Genomic DNA, 20,733 nt, shown 5'->3' with positions numbered 1-20,733 from the left:
AACAATGACAACCATGACAACGACATCACTGACAACAACAACAGCCACAACAGCAACTCACTGGGATTCCCTGCGGCCCCAGTGGCCCCTGGAGTCCTGGAGGCCCGTTGCTCCCTTTGGGTCCAAGTTTCCCGGTCGCCCCGGTAACACCTGGCAGTCCTGGAGGCCCCTGGAGTTTGGAGAGTAAAAGCAGTCAGAGCTGAAATCCAAGCTGCCAACTGAAGGCCAAAGTCCTCCTCTTCACTATAAAAGGTTTTTCTTGTCTTCTGTTCCTGTAGCTTTTATTTTGGATATCATCCTTTCTTTAGAGAAAATACTTCAGATCAGTCCTTCCTGACCAGAGGAACCATCTCCAGGAGCCACCCGGTGGCCCTCAGAGGTACTTCAGCCTTCTTCGGACTCCTGGACCATCCAGATCTGGCCGTCTCTTCCTGCCTAAGGTTCTCACACCTCCATCTTCCCTCCTCTAGAACCCAGTCGGTGTCCTGCTTGGTTCTTGCTAACTCCTGTCCGTCTGTGTTTGGGGTGTCACTTACCGGCGGCCCCTCGATTCCTGTGGCCCCGTCATCTCCGTGTCGACCCTGAGAACCAACACAAGCCGTGTTACTGACGATAGAACATGAAGAAGCCTACTAAGATAAGATAAACATTATTGATCCCCATAGGGGCGATCCCTTTGTCACAGCAGCGGAACAGTCATATCAAATAAAAAAAAGGAAAAAATATGAATATAAATATAAATAGAAGGCAGAAGACAAGATAACAAGACAAAAAAAAATCAACAAATAAATAGACAGCAGATAAATAGATAGTAGACAACAACATCAGGGATGACAATCAGCAACATCAAGGAACAGTGAGGGTGAAAAATACACAACCGTAACTCAACAACAATATAAACAGAGCGACAACAGCAATGACAAGAAGAAAATAAACAAAAATAGGCAGGAGGTGTGCAGGCTGGGACGAAAGAAGACAGTCAGGCCATGACATGAATGGGTGATGTAGTGGATGGGGAAGTGAGATTGTGGAATTCTGGAAAACCAGCCTCAGGAGCACTCAGGTTGCTCAGAGTTCTGTGCTGTTGTACAGTTTGATGGCCGTGGCCACAAAGGAGCTTCTGAAGCATTCGGTTCTGCACCGGGGTGGGATGAACGGTGGCCCAGGGGGCGGGAAGGATGGTCCAGGATAGGTCCTGGTCCAGGATAGGTCCCGGTCTGTCCTTCACCCTCCCCCCTGCCACCGATTGAAGATGGTCCAGGTTCAGACCCACTATCAAGCGGGCTTTCTTCACTATCTTATTGAGCCTATTGGACGAAGTGAGAGAAGATATGAAGGTAGTTGTTGTGAGAGGAGGATACAGAGAAGAGGGTTAGAAGGAGAAGGTCGATTCACTGTGGAGACCCCTGAAGGGAAAAGCCGAGAGGAGGAGGAAAAGAAGAAGAAGAAGTAGAAGAGGAAGAAGAAGACCTCAATACTCCTGTTCTGACAGAGCCCAGACACCTTCACTCCTTCATCTGGAACATGCCTTTGGTCTCAAAAGACCAGATAAGTCCAGAGGAGCTGAGTCCTGAGACCAGGTTAGGTGGGGAGGCCTCACCTGGGGGCCCCGAAGTCCACGTTCCCCTGGAGAACCTGGCAGGCCCTGGAACCCAAAGAGCAGACATGGGTGGTGAGAACCTGTCCTTCTACCCCTGAGAGGATAGAGAAGCACAAAGAGGTGAGGGCACCTACTGGGGGTCCCGGCTGTCCGACTGGCCCGGGCAACCCTCGCACCCCTGGTTCCCCCTGGAGACGATGACAAGGATGGAAAACAGGATCAGAGATTTTTCTGTCCCCCAAACTTTGAAGCTCCCCCTTCTACAGGGTCCAGGATTCCCAACCCCCCACTTCTGCTCCTTCAAAGTCCAGACCCTCCATGTTTGTGTTTGGGGAGAGCTACTTCTTCAAGTCTGATTCTACATCTTTCACTTTTGGAAACCTATGGAGACAAAGGTCACTCACTCGCTCCCCGATGACCCCTGGTGGCCCTCGCATGCCGGCGCTCCCCGGGATGCCCTGCAGGACAAAGGAAAAAGTTGTTCAGTCACATGTCAGCCTGGTGTTTCCTTAAGCTACAGTGGGGTATTATCATGTTCATATTATCTGGGCACTACTTGAAGGCTACCTTGAGGCTACCTGGATGCTGCCTGAACACTATCTGGAGGCTACCTAGACGCTACTTGGACAGTACTTGGAGACCAGTTGAACACTAACCGGACTATATCTGGAGGCTTCTAAGACTGCTTGGACAGTACCTAGAGGCTACCTGGATGCTGCGTGGATGTTACCTGGATTTGCAGTCCAGTATCTGAGTCCCCAGATAAAATCTGTAAAAACCTGACAGACTTGGACGTCACCGTTGGAACTGGTCTGGAAGATTGATGGAGACTGACTCCTCCCCTTTTACACCTCAATAACCTCATTGGCCCCTCTTCATGGCCTACTAGACGGTTCACCCTCACATGGACTTACGTGGGTGCCGACCGGGCCCTGCGGCCCCTCCACGCCCGGCTTCCCCTGGAAGCCCTGGGGAAAAGAGCAGAAGGTGAAGGCGGGACACCCTGGAGGTCGCGACCTCTCGGTGCATCTGGACTCACCTGTTCTCCAGGGGGTCCCAGGAGGCCGGGGGGGCCCAGTCTCCCTGCCGGGCCCTGGAAGATACAGCTGGGGTCAATGAGAGGTCCGTCTCCATGGAGACAGGACCTGAGGACCACTGTCGGAGCTGTCAATCAAACCAATCTGAGGGGTCTGACTACTTCCTGGGAGGAAGTGACAACAAACCGATTCATCTGCCAACCCGGTTGACTGACAGCTGGTCTGAACAACCACCGGACTGTTTGATTGACAGCTAGACATTCAGAAAGCCTGTTGGTCCACTGAGCTGAGCTGAGGGAACCGAAGAACATACCGGAGAACCCGGAGGTCCGTCCACGCCTCGTTCTGCGGAGATCCCTTTAGGACCCTGGGGGGGAGAAGAACTCAGGCTGAACGGCGGCGAACAAAGACCGCAGGAGGAAGGAGGAAGGAGGAAGAGGAGTCGACGGGTTCCTGCCGTGAAAGGGCTCACCGAGCCGTGAAATTATGGGATATTTTTCAGACGTCTGATTTCTCACTTCATTGTTTCCTCTCCAATTTCATCTGAAGGGAGTCAAGGACCTTCTTTTCTTTCCTTAAATGTCATTACAGGAACTTCATTGTGATTCAGCCCAGAGGAAGAAGAGGAGGAGAAACAGGAAGAGGAGTTGGGGGAGGAAGGTGGAGGAACTTCAAACTGCCATGTTTTCAGACTCACATCTTCTTCTTCTCCCTTGGGCTTTCCCCTTCAGGGTCTCCACAGTGAGTCCTCCTTCTCCACCCAACCCTATTCTCTGTAACCTCCTCTCTCACACCTACTAACCTCATATCCCCTCACTACGCCCATAAATCTTCTCTTTGGTCCAATCCAAGCATCAGTCTACCAATATATTCACTCCCCCTTCTCTGTCCATGACTAAACCATCTCCATGTTCAGAACATCTAACATGTGTCCTCTGATGGACTCATTCCTGATCCTATCCATCCTGGTTGCTCCCAAAAGAGAATCTCAGCATCTTCATCTCTGCGACCTCCAGCTCTGCCTCCTGTCTTTTGGTCATTGTCGGTGTTTGTAGATCATCTCACCAGTGTCTTCTCCAGTTTTCCTTTCCTTCTGGCTGATGTTCTTCCATCTCTTCGTACCCCTGACACTTTTCTCCACCCATTCCAGCCTGTTTGAACCCGTCTCTTCACCTCTTTCCCAAACTCTCTGCTGCTCTGGGCTGTTGACTCCAAGTACCTGAAATCCTCCACCTTCTTGATCTCCACTCCCTGTAGCCTCACCGTTCCAGAGGGGTTCCTCTCGTTCACACACATATATTCTGTCTTGGCGCAACAAACCTTCATTCCTCTCCTTTCCATAGCATACCTCCACCTCTAGACGTTTCTCCACCTGTTCCCTGCTCTCACTACAGATCCTCGCAATATCATCTGCAAACATCATGGTCCATGGAGATTCCTGTCTAACCTCATCTGTCAGCCTGTCCATCACCATTGCAAACAAGAAGGGGCTCAGAGCTGATCCCTGATGGAGTCTCACCTCACCACAGTCTCACAGCGAGCATACATGTCCTGCACCAGTCTAACATACTTCTCTGCCCCTCCAGACTTCCTCATACAATACCAGAGCTCCTCTCTTGGCACCCTGTCATATGCTTTTTCTAGGTCTACAAAAACACAATGCAGCTCCCTCTGGCCTTCTCTGTGCTTTTCTATTAGCATTCTCAACGCAAATACTGCATCTGTAGTTTTCAGACTCAAATACAACGCTGAGTTCAGGCTCAAGTTCAACACACACACACACACACACACACACACACACACACACACACACACACACACACACACACACACACACACACACACACACACTCTAATGCGTCTCTAGAAGTGTAAATCCATGCATGTTTTCCAGGGCCTCCTGCCCCTGAGGGGCGGGGCCTCAGCCGCCGTGATGTCACGGGTGGGCGGGGCCTCACCTGCAGCCCCTGGGGTCCTTCGGCGCCGGCGGCCCCGGAAAGACCCTGGAAACACACACAGGAGACGGGTTTCTGCCTCCAGAAGAAAAGGTCCTTTACCGTAATCACAGCAGATCAGCCGATCCCGGATCAATAATCCACCGGTGACGAGCCGACAGGAAATGGTCACATGACAGGCCGGGGCTCCACCCGATCGACCCCATTGATTTGTGGGTGGATCGATCGATTGGAGGACGGAGGATCGTACGCGTCCAGGAGGTCCCTCAGACCTACTGGACGTCCAGCGAGGTCCACAGACGGGGGCTGTACTGCCCCCGGTGGCTCCTCCTGGAATTACATCACATCTTCAGGCGGCCATCTTTGTAGTCTTTTGGTGAGTCAGCTAAAAGCTATAAGATGATTGACTCAGATTACTGAGGGTTACTGATTACTGAAGAGTATGTGGTGGATCTTCATCAGGGTCCAAGAGGAACCCAGATGTGAGCTGGAACATCAGAACGGTGGGAACCGGGGAGAGAACGCGGAGACTCGAAGAGGGATTGAAATATGGTAGAACGGGAACCTGTGTACCAGGCTTTCCTTCTGCACCCTGGGGTCCCGGAGGGCCGGACGAACCCTGGACACACACACACACACACACACACACACACACACACAAACACACACGCACACACACACACACACACACACACACACACACAATGAAAAGGTTGGATGTCCGTCCTGGGAGTGTTGTCAGCAGCTGTGTGTGTGTGTGCGGGTTCTAATCCCCCGGGATTACCGGCGGCCCCGGCTGGCCGGCGTGGCCCTTCGGTCCTTGGCGACCCTGAAGAGGACAGAGAGCCAATGAGATACTCCTGAGGTCGTCACGGTAACGGGCTCATTACAGAGGCCGGGTCCAGTACCTTGGTCCCCCGGGGCCCCGGCCTGCCGCTCCGTCCCTCCGGACCCCGGACCCCCTGCAGGAGGACCACAGGTTACACCCTGCGGTGCAGGAGCCCGACAGCACAGAACCCAACGCAGAACCCAACAAAACCACAACACTGAACTGGAGGGCAGAGGCATTCATGGGGGTACTGCAGTACTATTTCACAGTACTGCAGTACTATTTCAGGAGTGGTATTTCACAGTAGTGCAGAAGTATTTCACAGTAGTGCAGTAGTACAAGTGGTGTTGGGTATTTGTAGAAGTGGTAGTGCAGTAGTATTTCACAGTAGTGCAGTAGTATTTCACAGTAGTGCAGTAGTATCTCACAGTAGTGCAGTAGTATTTCACAGTAGTGCAGTAGTACAAGTAGTGTTGGGCATTAGTACAAGTGGTAGTGTGGTAGTATTTCACAGTAGTGCAGTAGAACAGGTAGTGTTGGGTATTAGTAGAAGTGGTAGTGTAGTAGTATTTCACAGTGGTGCAGTAGTATTTCACAGTGGTGCAGTAGTATTTCACAGTAGTGCAGTAGTATAAGTAGTGTTGGGTATTAGTACAAGTGGTAGTGTGGTAGTATTTCACAGTAGTGCAGTAGTATTTCACAGTAGTGGAGTAGTATTTCACAGTAGCGCAGTAGTATTTCACAGTAGTGCAGTGGTATTTCACAGTAGTGCCGTAGTACAAGTAGTGTTGGGCATTAGTACAAGTGGTAGTGTGGTAGTATTTCACAGTAGTGCAGTAGTATTTCACAGTAGTGGAGTAGTATTTCACAGTAGTGCAGTAGTATTTCACAGTAGTGGAGTAGTATTTCACAGTAGCGCAGTAGTATTTCACAGTAGTGGAGTAGTATTTCACAGTAGCGCATTAGTATTTCACAGTAGTGCATGGTATTTCACAGTAGTGCCGTAGTACAAGTAGTGTTGGGCATTAGTACAAGTGGTAGTGTGGTAGTATTTCACAGTAGTGCAGTAGTATTTCACAGTAGTACAGTAGTATTTCACAGTAGTGCCGTAGTACAGGTAGTGTTGGGTATCAGTACAAGTGGTAGTGCAGTAGTACTGTGTCTCCGAGCAGCCAATCACCACGGACCTTCAGGCCGACTCCGCCCTGCTTTCCCTGGCGACCTGCTTCCCCGTTGGAGCCCTGAGGAGCAAACAAACATCAGCCAGGGTTCCACCTTCTGTGGATCCACTGGAGACCAGAGGCTGGACCTCCAGGGTTCTTTGACCCGACCGGTCACTGATGTTCTCCGGACGTTCTCTTTTGGTTTGAACTTTGTGACGACTCAGCCATGATTGAAGACTTTACCATGTTCTAGAGACGTTCAAAAGATGTTCTTGGGAAGTTCTTTGGACTTTCTAGAAATGTTCTACACACAATCTAAAGATGTTCTAAGGATGTTCTGGAGATGTTTCGGGAGGGTTCTGCTGTGGTACCTCTGTGCCTTTGGAACCCGGTCTGCCCGGAGCTCCGGGGAACCCCGGGGAACCCGAGGGGCCCCTCTCCCCCTGAGGGCCCGTGATCCCCGCCGCTCCATGAGAACCCTGGAGGAACAAGCAAGACGTCAGTGGAGCAGACAGTCCTGAAAGGACCTGCCTCTTCTGCTCTGAAAGGTTTGGAGACATCTGGTCAGGGAAGTTCCTTTCAGGGTTCTATGTTCCAATGCCAGTCGTGTTTGTTGTCGTTCCCCCATTTCACCCAGACGTTCCCACAACCCTGAGAACCTTCACAACAGTCTGGTGGGGAGAAGAAGGAAGCTCTTCTCTGAGGTTCCCCAGTTTGTTTTCTCAGGATCCCTCCAAGGAGGAGGAGCTGGAGAGCCTCCAGCAATGTCCTCTTGTCTTCAAACTCCAGGTTCCTACCTTGTCTCCTTTAGAACCTGGTTCTCCTCGGTCCCCGTCGGGTCCTCGGCTGCCCTGTAAGGGAGAAGCAGTCAGCAGCAGATCCGGCAGAAGGGTCCATGAAGAGCGAGCAAGAGCCACCAACCGTGTTTCCAGGGAAACCGGCAGGTCCACGCTGGCCTGGAGGTCCCTGGGTCAACCAAAGAGAAGACAGTGAAGGTCAGAACATCAGCAATCAGCTGGAGGAAGGAGGTCCAGAACAGGTTCTGAGAGTTCCTGAGAGACCATGTCATTACACAAAAACCGAACGTCAAGGAAGAGCATGGACCTCACAGCAGAAGGAACATGGTCCTCAGACCAGGAACATGGACTTCCTGCTCTCCTTATGCAACAACACATTTCAACCACTGGGTGGCAGCAAGAGGCAGGAGAGGCTGCACACACAAAGGTTGCAACATCTGTGTGTGTGTGTGTGTGTGTGTGTGTGTGTGTGTGTGTGTGTGTGTGTGTGTGTGTGTGCCTCACCTCCGGCCCTTCAAATCCGGGGTCCCCGTTGGGCCCTGGTGGCCCCGGTGGCCCCTGGGGAGGAAACAGAGAGCTGAGAACCAAAAGGAACAGAGGAACATCTCTGGAGGTCTGGATTCCACCTGAGACCAGCGGCACCAGGTCTGAGGCCTCGTTAGATGTTGGCCCTCAGATGGTCTACAGCCTGAGCCGAGAGCCGAGCTCCCGTCTGTCCATCAGACTCGAGGCACAGGGTGAAGGTAGGAAGGGGTGAAGAGATGAAGGGGTTGAAGGTGTGAGGAGATGAACAGATGAAGGTGTGAGAAGGTGAAGTCCAGGCACTCACAGGATCTCCTCTGAGCCCGGCGGCGCCGCTCCCTCCCGGAACCCCCTGTGAGAATCAGTCAGGAGGACATCAGACAGTCACACGATTTCTTCCCATTCACTACTGACAGAGGCTGACATGCTAAGCTAGCATGCTAAGCTAGCAAGTGCCTGCAGGGGGATTAAACCAAAATGTCTGCTAACACTTTGAGGGGGCACTGCTAGCTGGCCATGGATATCTGTACCACCCTAAGGCGTAGTGGACGGGTGGGCGGAGCCTCAGACTCACCTGAGCTCCCCTGAGTCCCGGGGGGCCGACCTGTCCCTCCAGGCCTGGAGGCCCCTGATGGACGAGAACAGAACCTCAGGCCGTGACTGCTGGTGGAGAACCTGCCGGAGAAGCTCCTGGACCTACCTGGAGTCCACTCCGTCCCGGGCTGCCGGCCGGCCCCAAGTCCCCCTGAGGACCAGGACAGACAACATCCCTCAGAACCTGGACTCCACCGAGCGACCGGCGGCACCTGGACACCTACCCGAGAGCCGTTCACGCCCTGAGCCCCCACCGGCCCCGTGGCACCCGCGGGCCCCTGGAACACACACACACACACACACACACACACACATTGCACGGATCCATCTCGTCCAAGCGTCAGTGATGGAGGTCCTCGGTCTTCTCACCGTGAGGCCCGGTGGTCCCGGGGGCCCGTCCAGCCCGTCCTCCCCCTGGAACACAGGACAGGGTGAAGACCTTACCTTCCACTCAGCAGGCTACCTTCAAAACGCCAGGAGACTCACATCAGGTCCATGCAGTCCCTCGGGTCCCTCGGCCCCCCTGGTCCCCCGAGGGCCCTGCAACCAATCAGAGCACAGATCAGTGACCTGCAGGACGGCGGGTCGCCCCCTGGTGGACGGAGGCCAGCACAGCATGTGTGAGGACCAGTTTGTCCAAGGGATGGGTTGAAGAGACTCCAGCTCACATCTCATTAGGGGTTGGAGATCAGGGGTTTGGAGTCAGGGATCGGGGATTAGGACAGACTCGGGGTCCTGGATCTGTCTCAGAGTCCAGGCGGTCTGACTAAAGATCTGGCCTGAGGTCTATGTGAAGCTCTGACTGAAGGTCTTCCTCAAGGTCTGATCTGAGACCTGGCCAAAGACCTAACTGAAGGTCTGACTTGAGGTTTGATTGAAGATCTGACCGCAGGTTCGACTTGAGAGCTGACCAAAGGTCTAACGGAAGGTCTGAGAAGCTGACAGCAGCAGGATCTCCAGTTGGCCCTTCAGTCAAAGCTCAGAAGACGTCCTCTCACCACACAGGTCCAAGTTAATCCAGGAGGGATTACTAGGGGTTTGTTTGGTTTAGGTGGCTGAAGTTTTCTTCTCGACCCACCGTGGAACACCTGATCCCACCGTTTATTGGAAATGAGACCACATACATGCTGGGAGGTAGAACTTCTCAGGAGGGCTTCCAGAGAAGGTACTATGATACATAAATATACTCAGTAAAGGTATAATAACAAGACGGCACTGAAGTGTTCTGGAGTAAAAATATAGGATGGAGACCCTGAGCTGGGTAGAAGTTCTTGATGTTTGGTTAGTATTCATGGGACAGAAGGTACAAGCAGGGGTCAGGAGAGGCGGGTGGAGACTAACCGAGGCGCCGGCAGGACCGGGTGGACCTGGCGGCCCACTGGAGCCCTGCAGGGGGAGGAGAAACCAGCTTCACGTCACGTCCCTCAGGTGGACCTTCTCAGTACACTCACTGTATTCAAGAGCCGACTGCACCAGTACCTTCTCGCCAGGATCTCCATCGCCCCCTTCGGGTCCTGTGTGGCCAATGAGACCCTGAGAGGACCAGAAGGAACATTAGCGTGGGTTCTGCTGGTCCTGAGGATGGGATTATTAAACCAAGTGATAGCACAACCAAGATGCTGAGATGTGGAACTATGAGAAGTCATCTTTGGACCTACACTGTCACCTATTCCAGATTATGACTTGATTGGACCAGAAACAGAAAGTCCACAAAGTTTGAGTAAAGTTTGGTGGAACCTGCTGGGTCCTTCAAAAGAACATCTAATCCTGATCTGTAATAACCATTCTCCTGAGTGCGTCCCTCTCGGATGCCTCTGGAGGACGTGAACCTGAGAGGTTGCCTCACCTCGTCGCCTTTCTCTCCCTTGGCCCCTCGCTCGCCGGGGAACCCCCACGGGCCCTGAGGTGAAGGAGGAGAAGATGGTAGGTGGTCAGCACGTGGATCTCCAGGGCAGCCTCACATGCTAAACATGGAGAACACCCACCGGTGGTCCAGGGACTCCAGAAGGTCCAGCCTCGCCGTCCTCTCCACTGAGCCCGTCCCGCCCTGGAGCCCCCGGCGGTCCTGAGGGGCCCCTGGGCCCTCGGTCACCCTGTCACAGGAACGCAGCCATTAATCTTCTGGACCGACAGTCAACGCATCCTTCGGTGGCAGACAGGTTCTATCAGGTCTTCTTCAAACAGCAGTGACATCCAGAATCTCCACGTCTGTCCGAGACAAACCCTGGAAACATCATTCACCAGCAGAAGGAAAGAGCAGAGGCTCAAAGGGTTCTGCTGAGAACCCACAGGGTCAGGTTCCGTAGGTAGGACCGAGAACATCGAGAAGAACGCCTCAGGAGGATGCTTCTCTTCAGGTTGTTCCTCTGCTGAGAAGTTTGTCAGGATGGTTGGTCTCCATGTCACCGGTGCACTTAGTTGCCATGGCTACACCTTCAGGGACCTCCGACCTGACTGGGTCGCGGACGTCACCGTGATGTTCTCCTCAGAGGAGGCTGCCCTCTGCTGGCAGTCTTGTGAAATGACACTTAGAAAAGAGACGGTCCTGGACCTGGACCTGCAGGTGGTCTTACCATGTCTCCAGGCACCCCAGGTCTCCCACGTTCCCCGGGTTCTCCGGCTAGACCCTAGAGGAGACAGAAACACAACTTCAAGAGGTTTCCCAAAAACATGCCTGGTTTGCGTAGATGTTTGTGGACGGAGGTCATCAGGCACCTGCAGGCCGGACCTGCCCGTCTCTCCAGGAGGTCCTGCGGGGCCTTCTTGGCTCTGCAAGTTCACAGGGAAGAAACCGGGAGTTAGAAGGACAAAGGTTTGTCGCGTGAAAGCTGGCATGGAGAGAGGCGGACTTACAGGCCACCCAGCGCGCAGAAGCTGGAAGAGGCTGCTATGCTGGAAGGGAAACAGGAGAGGGAGCAGAAGTTGTAGCTTCGGAGATGTTTGAAGAAACCACATGAATGACAGATAGACGCTCCAGCCTTCACTCAGCCATCTGGAGGGCCATCACCCAACCACAAACATGCTCCGGCGCCGTCCCTCACAGATGAAGGAGATCATGATGGATGGTCTGTTTGCACGAACGGCGGCGACGGAGACGTCGGCCACGCCTGGAAGACCGACGGCTGACACGGACGAACCAGATGTTTACACCGGGTTCCTGTCTCACCTTCTGTCTGGAACCGACTTCGAAAACAAAGAGGTGGGGAGTCCGTGACGTCCTGGTGAGGACCCGATTTCAGAGGAACCAGGTACGCTTGCTAACTGCTACATCGGAGCGTCGGAATCGCTGGATCGTCCTTCACGGAGCTTTTATGCTAAGCTAGGCTAATCAAATATCTATAATGGAGAACATGAAGGTTGGGATGACCCCCCCTCCCACTCGCAAAGAAAACATGTCGGCCGGAGATGTTCTACACCACCTGGAAGGAGGCCCACTCCTCGGCGCTGTTCCTCCACAGATAGAAGGTCGGCAAACCTGGAGGTCCCGGAGGTCCTGGTTCCCCTGGTTTTCCGACTCTTCCCTCAGGACCAGTCCCACCCTAAGGGGGAGGAGCCAGAACAATCAGATTATACCGCCTGGATTACAAGATCAGACGGCAGAACCTTCTCCACCGGCTCACCTTGTCTCCTTTGAATCCAGGCCTGCCAGGTTCACCCGGACACCCCTGGAGGAGAGCGACAAACCAGGAGACCATCAGGTGCCCGACGTTCAAACATCTGTGACCAAAGAAGCCCTCAACTGTTCTACGTTGTAAGCTCTTGGACCTTCTATCAAAGGTTCTGCTAATACACGTTCCTGGATTGTGTTCATATTGATGTCCAAGTGTCAAAGTCCTGAAGTCCAGACCTGGGTATCAAGGAGGTTCGGGGTTCAGGGGGGGAGGAGAACATGTGCTGCTCCTCACAGTCCACTGAGGAACCATCGGTGGACAGAGAGGGCAAATACTCCTGGCACAGCTCTGGTGTCACACGGACGGTTGGAGATCCTTGGTGTCGCCGGCCATCAGATCCCTCCGATGGAGACACTGCAGTCGCCTCCGTCCAACCCGGAGCACCTGCATATGATTTACAGCCACGCCTCTTCAACTCTGAGGAAACGTCATGTTCTGCTGAGGTTATCGGGCCTTCAATCGGGGTAATCCCCCAGAGCCGTGGAGGCCAAGGGGGTCGGCCCGTCCATCTGCTTCATCAGACGGGTTCTTCTACGATGACCTCGGACAGAACGCGGCAGTGGACGCCCCCTCGCTCAGGACACCACTCCCACCTTAAGTCAAAGCGTCTGCTGAGAAGGTCTCCAGGGACCAGACGGCACCATCAAAGACCTGCGGCTCCAGGCGCCGGAGGCCCGAACCCTCCCTGATCATATTCAGATGGCAGCTGATGGACAAAGCATGAAGCACGACTTGACGGCGCCCGGCTGCAGCCTCAGCAGGACCTCAGGGGCTTCAGAAGGCTGGAGCCGAACGGAACCCGAACAAAGATTTACAAGGTCGCTTCCTTCAAACCCGCAAACGACTTCCTCCCGATGGCCGCAACCACGCGAGGAACGTCCTCCTCCACCTCGGAGAACTCGGAACCCCACGGCTGCTTTCTGCCCGAAGACACTACAACCAAGATGGCGGCTCTGGTCCATTTCTGAAGACGCCTCGCAAGAGATACAAGTCGTACAGTTCTGGCAGAAGACCCTTTACATGACTTGGTCACAGGACTAATTTCTCCTGGATGTTAGATCCTCCCCATCAAATGCATCCTTTCCTGTATTTGGACTACAGAGTGAATATTCAGTGATATCTCACGCTCTCTGAAGTAATGGAGTACCGTTCAGTGAAGTACTGAGAACCTGAGAAGTTATGGAGTAATGAGAAGCTGATGGCGCAGGGTTGGGAAGACCAGTGCTCACCTCCTGTCCTGGAGGACCCATCCAGCCCCTGGGTCCACTCAGGAGCTGGTACAGTTTTCCATTGGACCCCTGGACCAGGTCTCCATTCCGGGACACGACCTTCACGGTTTGGGTTCGGTCCCGCTCTGGGTTCTTGCCGCTTTGTTCTTCTGAGTGACGTTCCTGTGGAGACCTGGTGGGCCTCTCCTGGGTGAAGGTCACGGAGTGGCCCAGGGCAGGAGGTGCAGGCGAGGCCGACCCGGTCCGGTCGCTGCTGGACTCCTGGGATGTCCTGGGATCTGAAGGCGACTTGGAGGCGACAGGTACCTCCGGCTCGGGTGTCTTAGGCGAAGCCACGTCCGGTCCAGCGACGTGGTCGGACGGTTTCCTAGGGAGCGGCGGGGGAACCCTCTGACCGAAGCCGGTCTTCTTCTCCGTGGTAAAGTTCTCCTCCAGGTCCTTGGAGGCCTGCTCCGGTTTACCCTTCTGGTTCCCCGAGATCCTGGAGGGCTTAAGCTCGGGCCGGATCCACACGGGGTCCAACAAGTCCACGTCCTCGTCCACGATGAACATGCTCCCCCGGCCCGAGCCTTTCCGGCCGGTTCCTGAAGGCACCGTCCCATCTCCTCGAGGCCGCCCTCGTGGCCGGAGCTCATGCTGCAAGAGAGCAGAAGGAGAGGCTGTCAGAGACCCGACGTCCGTGAGCCGCTTGAACCTTCGGACCGCAGGACCTGAACATCTCAGCAGACTCCTCCTGCCGGGGGAGGGGGTGGAGATGTTTCCTGCTGAACCAAAACAAACAAATGTTTTCTCCATAAAACCATTGAGGCTTGAACTTTTCCACAGAACCAGCTGCAGATCTGGACGGACTCGAGATCTCCGGCGACTGAAGACAGATTTTTTGATATTTGAGACCCCGAGTGGAAATCAGCCACGTGGGAGGTTCTGATGCTGGAACGGCAGAGGAAGGATCTCCTGGAGGTCTCGGTGGACGTCAGTCAGCAGATCTGAGCCGGACCTGGACTCGCCTCAGATAGGACACGTTGAAGCATCTAAACCCAGGACGCGACACTGCAGAAGATCCAGGTCTCTTGGACTACCATCAGGACCGCACCTTAGGCTGAGGTGTTGGTCCGCTCGGTTCTGGTCCCGGACCTTCTGCCCTGACAGAACCTGGATGACACCGGCCTGACGGGCTTCGTTTGAACACCAACACACACGTGTCAAACATCTACAAAGACCAGGAGACGTTAGATGATGATGATGATGTCCACGTCCTGATGTTCTGCACCGCAGCCTGGAGGACCAATCCGGAGGCTGCATTCTGACACAACCAGAGGCTCCGCCCCTAACAGCGTGCACGGACGGTTTCCGTTCATTAGAGGAGTTCAAACGACCTCCATCAATTACACACACACACACACACACACACACACACACACACACACACACACACACACACACACACACACACACACACACACAGGGTAAAGGGATGGGCAGTAAATCCAGTTTGATGACCCGAGAAGCTCCGAAATGAGGAGCAGTAAAGTGGATCTGAAGGACATATGGGCAGCAGGAGGAGGGGGGCAGAAGGGGGGCAGAAGGGGGGCAGAAGAGGAGCTGAAGAGGAGCAGAAGGGGGGCAGAAGAGGAGCTGAAGGGGGGCAGAAGAGGAGCTGAAGGGGGGCAGAAGAGGAGCTGAAGGGGGGCAGAAGGGGGGCAGAAGAGGAGCAGAAGGGGGGCAGAAGGGGGGCAGAAGAGGAGCTGAAGGGGGGCAGAAGAGGAGCTGAAGGGGGGCAGAAGAGGGGCAGAAGGGGGGCTGTTCCACCTCAGGCTTACCAGGATGAAAGGAAGCAGAGCGGCGAGAAGTTCAAAGCAGCAAATGTTTGGAGGTTCTGCAGGGAACCGGCGTGACCGAACCCGGGCTTCAAGTCCACGCAGAACCTAAGAGTTCCAGAGACCAAACACATGGAGGTTTGCAGGACCATCAAACCTCTCTGGAGAACCTCATAATCAGTACCAGGTCCACCAGGTCCAGGCAAATTGAGCTGATGGAACCCAGATGGGAACGAGACGTGTCATGAGGTCCTACTGGGTGGACAAGAACTGCGTGGACAAGTACTTGTTGTCACTGCACCTTCTGGTCCAAAGCCGTGTTTGGTTCCGACACATCCAGCACATCGTCCATCTCAGGGCGGACGTTCTTGTCATTCTAGGCCTTCACTCATTAGGAAAGCCTTCTGGGTTCAGGTCGATGTTAAGACTCCACACTTCAGGAGTCAGGCAGGAGAAACACCTGACCTGGACCAGAGCCCCTCGCAGGAACCTTCATGTACGGACACAAGTATCTGGAAAGGACCAGGTACCAGGAACCAGAGAAGAACGATGAGTGTCTTTGGACAGCTGATGTTCTCAATCGCAACCAGAACACCCACCGCCGCTGCCTCTGTGGTCCGGTCGCCTCTGACCTTCTGAGGTGTGACCTTCTCGGACCTGGAACCAGACGGTCCTTCCAAAGGTCAGGAGTCGCGGCAATTAGAGGAACGTCATCTGTCATCTCAAAGTGGACCGAGGAGAAACCGAGGAGATCCGACCTCGGAGTTCAAGCCCTCCCGTGACTCCGGCCCATTAGGAGCCTCAGCGTGCCGGGGGTGGTGGAGGAGGACACGTCTGACAAACATCTCTGCCTTTCTACTGGAAGTGAAGACCTCGGGCCCGAGGCGACGCAGAGGAGGAGCAGATCCTCCTGGTGCTGAGTGACAGGTCTGGACGTAAACAAGGTCGGCCGAGTTCCTCCTCGGAGAAGAAACGAGGAGCCGCGGGCCTGAAGGTGCCGGGACAGGAACCAGCTTCCTGCGACACAGGTGAGGTTCTGAGACCCAAAGCGCTCCTCTTGCCTGAACCTTCCTTCTCCAGGGTTCTCCAGGGTTCTCCGGGGTTCTCCTCAAAGGAACGTCACATTAGCAGCCCGTCACTCCTCAGGTCGTCTTCTGCCGGCTCGACCTGCGACGACTCGACGTGCCGTCGTCCGTCATCCTGTCAGGGTTTATGGTCCTCCAGCCTCGGCCCGCTGGAGAACACCAACGTGCTAACGTGCTAATGACGTCCTAGCACGTGGGGAACAGCTGTTTGTCGTAACGCCTTAGCGTGTGATCGCACAGCTCGTTAGAGTCTCGCCGCGTCATCAGAGAAGGTTCTCCTGGAAGAAGCTGCTGGGAGATCTTTGTGCCCTCCAGCGCTGAAGACCAACATGCACTTATTCTGGGAAAGTGCTGACGCTGACAGGAGACACCTGGACGAGATTGATGGTCCTCCTCCATTACAACGAGCTCCTCCAGGACCTCCTCCTCCTCCTCCTCCTCCCAGGACCTCCTGACAGATCATCTCCAAAGAGCAATGACAAAAATCCAAGGAGGCCCCCGGCGTCCACCTCCACCTCATCTTCTCGCAGCCACGGCAACAGAGGAGCCGAGGAGCCGAGGAGCCGAGGAGCCAATCAGGTGTCCGTAAATCTTGGGGCGACAGAGGAATGTTCTCCCCCCCCGGACCGGCCGGGTCTTGCAGAGCCTCCTGAGCTCCAGGCTGGAGGAGAACCTGAGGAGGAGGGTCTGGAATGAACACAGCCTGGAGGGATGAAGAACCAGGAGCAGGAGATACAAGAACAACCCCTCAGCTTCTGACCTCCTGACCTCCTGACGTCCTCCTCACCACCTTCACCTCCGTCATGCTGGCGTGACTCTTTGCTGATGATACACCACTGTATCTTCTCGTTCCGAGCTGCTCTGACCTTCTGCCCTGAGGGTCGGGATCAGGCCGAGGAACGTGAACCTGCACCCGACAGTCCGGATCAATCCAAGACCTTCATCGCCTCTGCTCAGGACCTTCTGCTCCCGCCGAAATAAAACCCCCTCGATGGAGAAGACGACATCATGGTAGAAGCTCACAGAACATCTTCTGGTGGCCATTCAGAGTTTTGGGGTTAACGGGTCTTCATTCCAGTGTGTGTGTGTGTGTGTGTGTGTGTGTGTGTGTGTGTGTGTGTGTGTGTGTGTGTGTGTGTGTGTGTGTGAGGTCCGACATTCCTCCCCTGGACCCAAACATCTGACCCCCCAGATTAAACATCTCCTCCAGGGGGGTCGAGACCTGGGATTAGATTAGAGTTTGGCTTTGGATTAAGGAGGTCCACAGGTCTGCCTGCTGAAGGTGGAGGAGTGTGTGTGTGTGTGTGTGTGTGTGTGTGTGTGTGTGTGTGTGGAGGAATTAACTCCGTCATGGCCAGGATTGGATTCCTTGGAGGACCACCATGGAAGATCTGCCCCCACCAGATGGATCAAAGAGTGGAGCTAATCAGTGTGTGTGTGTGTGGGGGGGGGTCACCTTCTCGCTGACCTCCATCTGATTCACAAGCAGCTTCACTCACAACGTCCACTGAGAACCATCAAGTCCAGGCAGAAGATCAGCAAAGCTCAGGTCCTTCACACAGCAGAACCTGCAGCCTGGACCCGTCCAGGAGGTCACCTGGGCGTCACCGTCTGCGTGAACACCTCCAGGAGACCCGTCAACAACATGCAAGAACCTCCACCATCTGCTGAAGGTCTGTTGGTTTCTGCTCCAGTCATCACCATGGCAACCACCAGCCGGCCGTGTCGGCAGGCGGCTCTCAGCCTGCCGAGGCAGCAGATCTGAGATCTTCACGCTCAAAGGACTTCCAGGAAACACACACACACACACACACACACACACACACACACACACACACACACACGGTACCTGGACCTTGGGTCTCCTCCACCCGTCCTGACCTTCTACGTCCAGAAGCAAACACATCAGCAGAAGCAGCCGGCCGGCATGATGGAGCATGACTGCAGGAGACGCCAGGATCTGCCTGCTCCTCTGAGAGGAGAAGGTCCCAGCCCAGGAGGCCCCGCCACACACACACACACACACACACACACACACACACACACACACACTCTGCCGCGGCTGTGGCTGGAAAACACAAAGAAGCTGAGATGATGATCAGCCTGAGGAGCGTGCACACACAGATCCACCTCTCCACGCCCACCAGACCTGTGAACGCTCACATGGTCAGCAGAACGTCTGCTGTTGTGGAGGTGGAACCCACAGGTTCCTGGGGGGGTTAACCCTTCATCTGCTGAGGAGAACATTAACCCTTCATCTGCTGAGGAGAACATTAACCCTTCATCTGCTGAGGAGAGCCGAAGCCCCGCCCCCAGTGAGTCGAAGCCCCCCCCCAGAGCGAAACTCCACCCCCAGGGTGCCGAGGCCCCGCCCCTTGGAGCACAAGTCCCGCCCCCATTGAGCAGAAGCTCCGCCCCCAGGGAGCTGAAGCTGCATGACATCTTCTACAGAAGAAAGGAAGAAGAAGAACCAGAGGAGGTCAAACGTCCCCAGCAGACCCTGGTTCCTCTCCTGCAGGAGCCGGAGCTCCAGGCGGAGGAGGACCTGCAGAGGTCTGATGCTCTCCAACATCTGGCGGGGAATCAGGAGCGACGGCGGAGGAGGAACCCGCTCTGAACGTGCAGGGACGGGCCTTCAGGAGAACCTCGCTGCTTGGAGACCACAGGGAGGAGGAACCAACACGAGCCTTCTCCTCTCTGAGCTCCGCCTTCTTCAGCTCCAGGAGGATCAAGCGGAGCAAACCGAGGACAGATGATCCTGGAGGTCAGAGGTTCTCTTTGTATCTAAGCTTGAGAAGAACCTCCTCTACCTCTTTGACAGATTCTCCTCCTGAACAGAAGGTTCTTCTCGTCAGTATCCGACGAGGTTCCACCTTCCGGAGGTCCTTCTGGCTTCCGCTCCTCCGACCAGACCTCGGCCTCCACCTGCACGGCGACGGCCTCGAAGGACCAGAGGAGGACCGGCCCACCTGGAGGCCGTGACCTCTGACCTCCGGCTGAAGGTCACCAGCAGCTCCGCGGTCACGGAGATGAAACGTGGACTCAGGACCATCTGAGCAGATCCCTCAAGACCCGCCTGTCCGTCACACCCCGGTGAAGACCTCCGGGGGCGTCCGACATCTCCACGGCCTGAAGGAGAACATGACACCGCCTTCATGGAGATCAGGGAACCCGTGGAGATGGATCTCCTGGATCTGCTCCTGCCGCCGAGCCGAAGCAGATCCAGGACCCGAGACCTTCAAGACTTAATGAGGACCAGGACAGGAACCGCCTCCGTCCCAGAGGCCCGACGTCACACTCCGTTTGTCGGCCCGCTCAGCAGACCACATCTCCTCCCAGAGCATGTTCTCATGTTCACACACACACACACACACACACACACACACACACACACACACACACACACAGAGGTGAAGACTGGTCACTTGTTCATTGCCATTTGTGAAAAAGAAACCCATGACCTCAGATAAACACGGTGTGTGTGTGTGTGTGTGTGTGTGTGTGTGTGTGTGTGTGTGTTGTTAGCAGTCCATGAAGCAGGGAGTCCAGAGTCAGATGGTGGAACCTGCAGACACAACAGGAAGTTTTGGCAAATAAGGCTTGTGATGTCACTTCCTGCCGGCCCCGCGGCCAATCAGAGTCAAGCATCCACCACACACACACACACACACACACACACCCTCTACAGAAGAGTAGAACCTGAGGGTCTGCTGGGATCCAGATGTCCACGCGTGCCATTACACGGTGATTAGCCACGTTCTGGAGAACAACGGAGAACCAGAGCCTCCAACCACCAATGATCTGCTATCCATTACCTCCAGGCCGGGGGGAGAACTTCGGATCAGACGGTGAAGATCCAGCTCCATAAAACAGGAAAACACAAACAGATGAAGAGGAGGAGGTTCCTGGAAACGTCCCAGCGGGAGGCGTCGTCTGCGCCGCCGTCACCGCTAAAGCATCCTGACGGCGCCGCGGAGGCTCCGCCTCCTGATGGAGCCGAGGGGCTGATGACCTCATGAAGGACATGAAGGACATGAAGGACATGAAGGTCATGAAGGACATATGAAGGACATAAAGGTCATGAAGGACATGAAGGACATGAAGGACATGAAGGACATGAAGGACATGAAGGTCACCACCGAGCAGCTCCATTCCTGCTTCCACTCCACGGGTTCTTCACGGCCACCAGAACCATCTGACCCAGGAGGAGCTTCTCACACTGCACTACTGCATTAGTACTGCATTAGTACTACATTAGTACTGTCCTATTACTGCATTAGTACTACATTAGTACTGTCCTATTACTGCATTAGTACTGTGCTAGTAATGCATCACTATGTTAAGGCAAGATGGCGGGCGTGAGGACGCTGGCACGTTTGGCTGCCGCTTCCCGCTTTCCGACCAATCAACCAAACCAAAGACAAAGGCTCACCT

General features: G+C 54.7%; 2 protein-coding genes across 2 annotated transcripts in view; both read right to left on the bottom strand.

The window, feature by feature from the left end:
- The window catches only part of LOC147220572 (uncharacterized), a 30,783-nt gene extending 12,482 nt beyond the window's left edge, over positions 1-18,301 (bottom strand). The window contains exons 1-34 of the mRNA XM_086170095.1: positions 18,149-18,301; positions 13,398-14,033; positions 12,118-12,162; positions 11,917-12,036; positions 11,351-11,389; positions 11,213-11,266; positions 11,071-11,124; positions 10,483-10,590; positions 10,344-10,397; positions 9,977-10,030; positions 9,839-9,883; positions 8,984-9,037; positions 8,867-8,911; positions 8,722-8,775; positions 8,604-8,648; positions 8,478-8,531; positions 8,211-8,255; positions 7,886-7,939; positions 7,506-7,550; positions 7,382-7,435; positions 6,956-7,063; positions 6,609-6,662; positions 5,501-5,554; positions 5,377-5,421; positions 5,158-5,211; positions 4,596-4,640; positions 2,951-3,004; positions 2,640-2,693; positions 2,515-2,568; positions 2,005-2,058; positions 1,735-1,788; positions 1,601-1,645; positions 537-581; positions 62-169 (exon numbers count right to left, since the gene is read on the bottom strand). Coding sequence (XP_086026221.1) covers positions 62-169; positions 537-581; positions 1,601-1,645; positions 1,735-1,788; positions 2,005-2,058; positions 2,515-2,568; positions 2,640-2,693; positions 2,951-3,004; positions 4,596-4,640; positions 5,158-5,211; positions 5,377-5,421; positions 5,501-5,554; positions 6,609-6,662; positions 6,956-7,063; positions 7,382-7,435; positions 7,506-7,550; positions 7,886-7,939; positions 8,211-8,255; positions 8,478-8,531; positions 8,604-8,648; positions 8,722-8,775; positions 8,867-8,911; positions 8,984-9,037; positions 9,839-9,883; positions 9,977-10,030; positions 10,344-10,397; positions 10,483-10,590; positions 11,071-11,124; positions 11,213-11,266; positions 11,351-11,389; positions 11,917-12,036; positions 12,118-12,162; positions 13,398-14,033; positions 18,149-18,238 — 2,577 coding nt within the window. The 5' untranslated portion in view covers positions 18,239-18,301. The remainder of the gene's footprint in view (positions 1-61; positions 170-536; positions 582-1,600; positions 1,646-1,734; positions 1,789-2,004; positions 2,059-2,514; positions 2,569-2,639; positions 2,694-2,950; positions 3,005-4,595; positions 4,641-5,157; positions 5,212-5,376; positions 5,422-5,500; positions 5,555-6,608; positions 6,663-6,955; positions 7,064-7,381; positions 7,436-7,505; positions 7,551-7,885; positions 7,940-8,210; positions 8,256-8,477; positions 8,532-8,603; positions 8,649-8,721; positions 8,776-8,866; positions 8,912-8,983; positions 9,038-9,838; positions 9,884-9,976; positions 10,031-10,343; positions 10,398-10,482; positions 10,591-11,070; positions 11,125-11,212; positions 11,267-11,350; positions 11,390-11,916; positions 12,037-12,117; positions 12,163-13,397; positions 14,034-18,148) is intronic.
- A 1,040-nt stretch (positions 18,302-19,341) lies between these two features.
- LOC147220571 (collagen alpha-3(V) chain-like) overlaps positions 19,342-20,733 on the bottom strand; it is an 11,753-nt gene continuing 10,361 nt past the window's right edge. The window contains exon 7 of the mRNA XM_086170094.1: positions 19,342-19,428. Coding sequence (XP_086026220.1) covers positions 19,342-19,428 — 87 coding nt within the window. The remainder of the gene's footprint in view (positions 19,429-20,733) is intronic.

The sequence above is a fragment of the Fistularia commersonii genome, chromosome 23 (assembly GCF_037954325.1).
Source record: "Fistularia commersonii isolate RoL2024-O1a breed Wild chromosome 23, RoL_Fcom_v1.0, whole genome shotgun sequence".
Lineage (NCBI taxonomy): Eukaryota > Metazoa > Chordata > Actinopteri > Syngnathiformes > Fistulariidae > Fistularia > Fistularia commersonii.
Note: the sequence above shows the minus strand (reverse complement) of the source record. Positions and strands in the feature narration are given on the sequence as shown.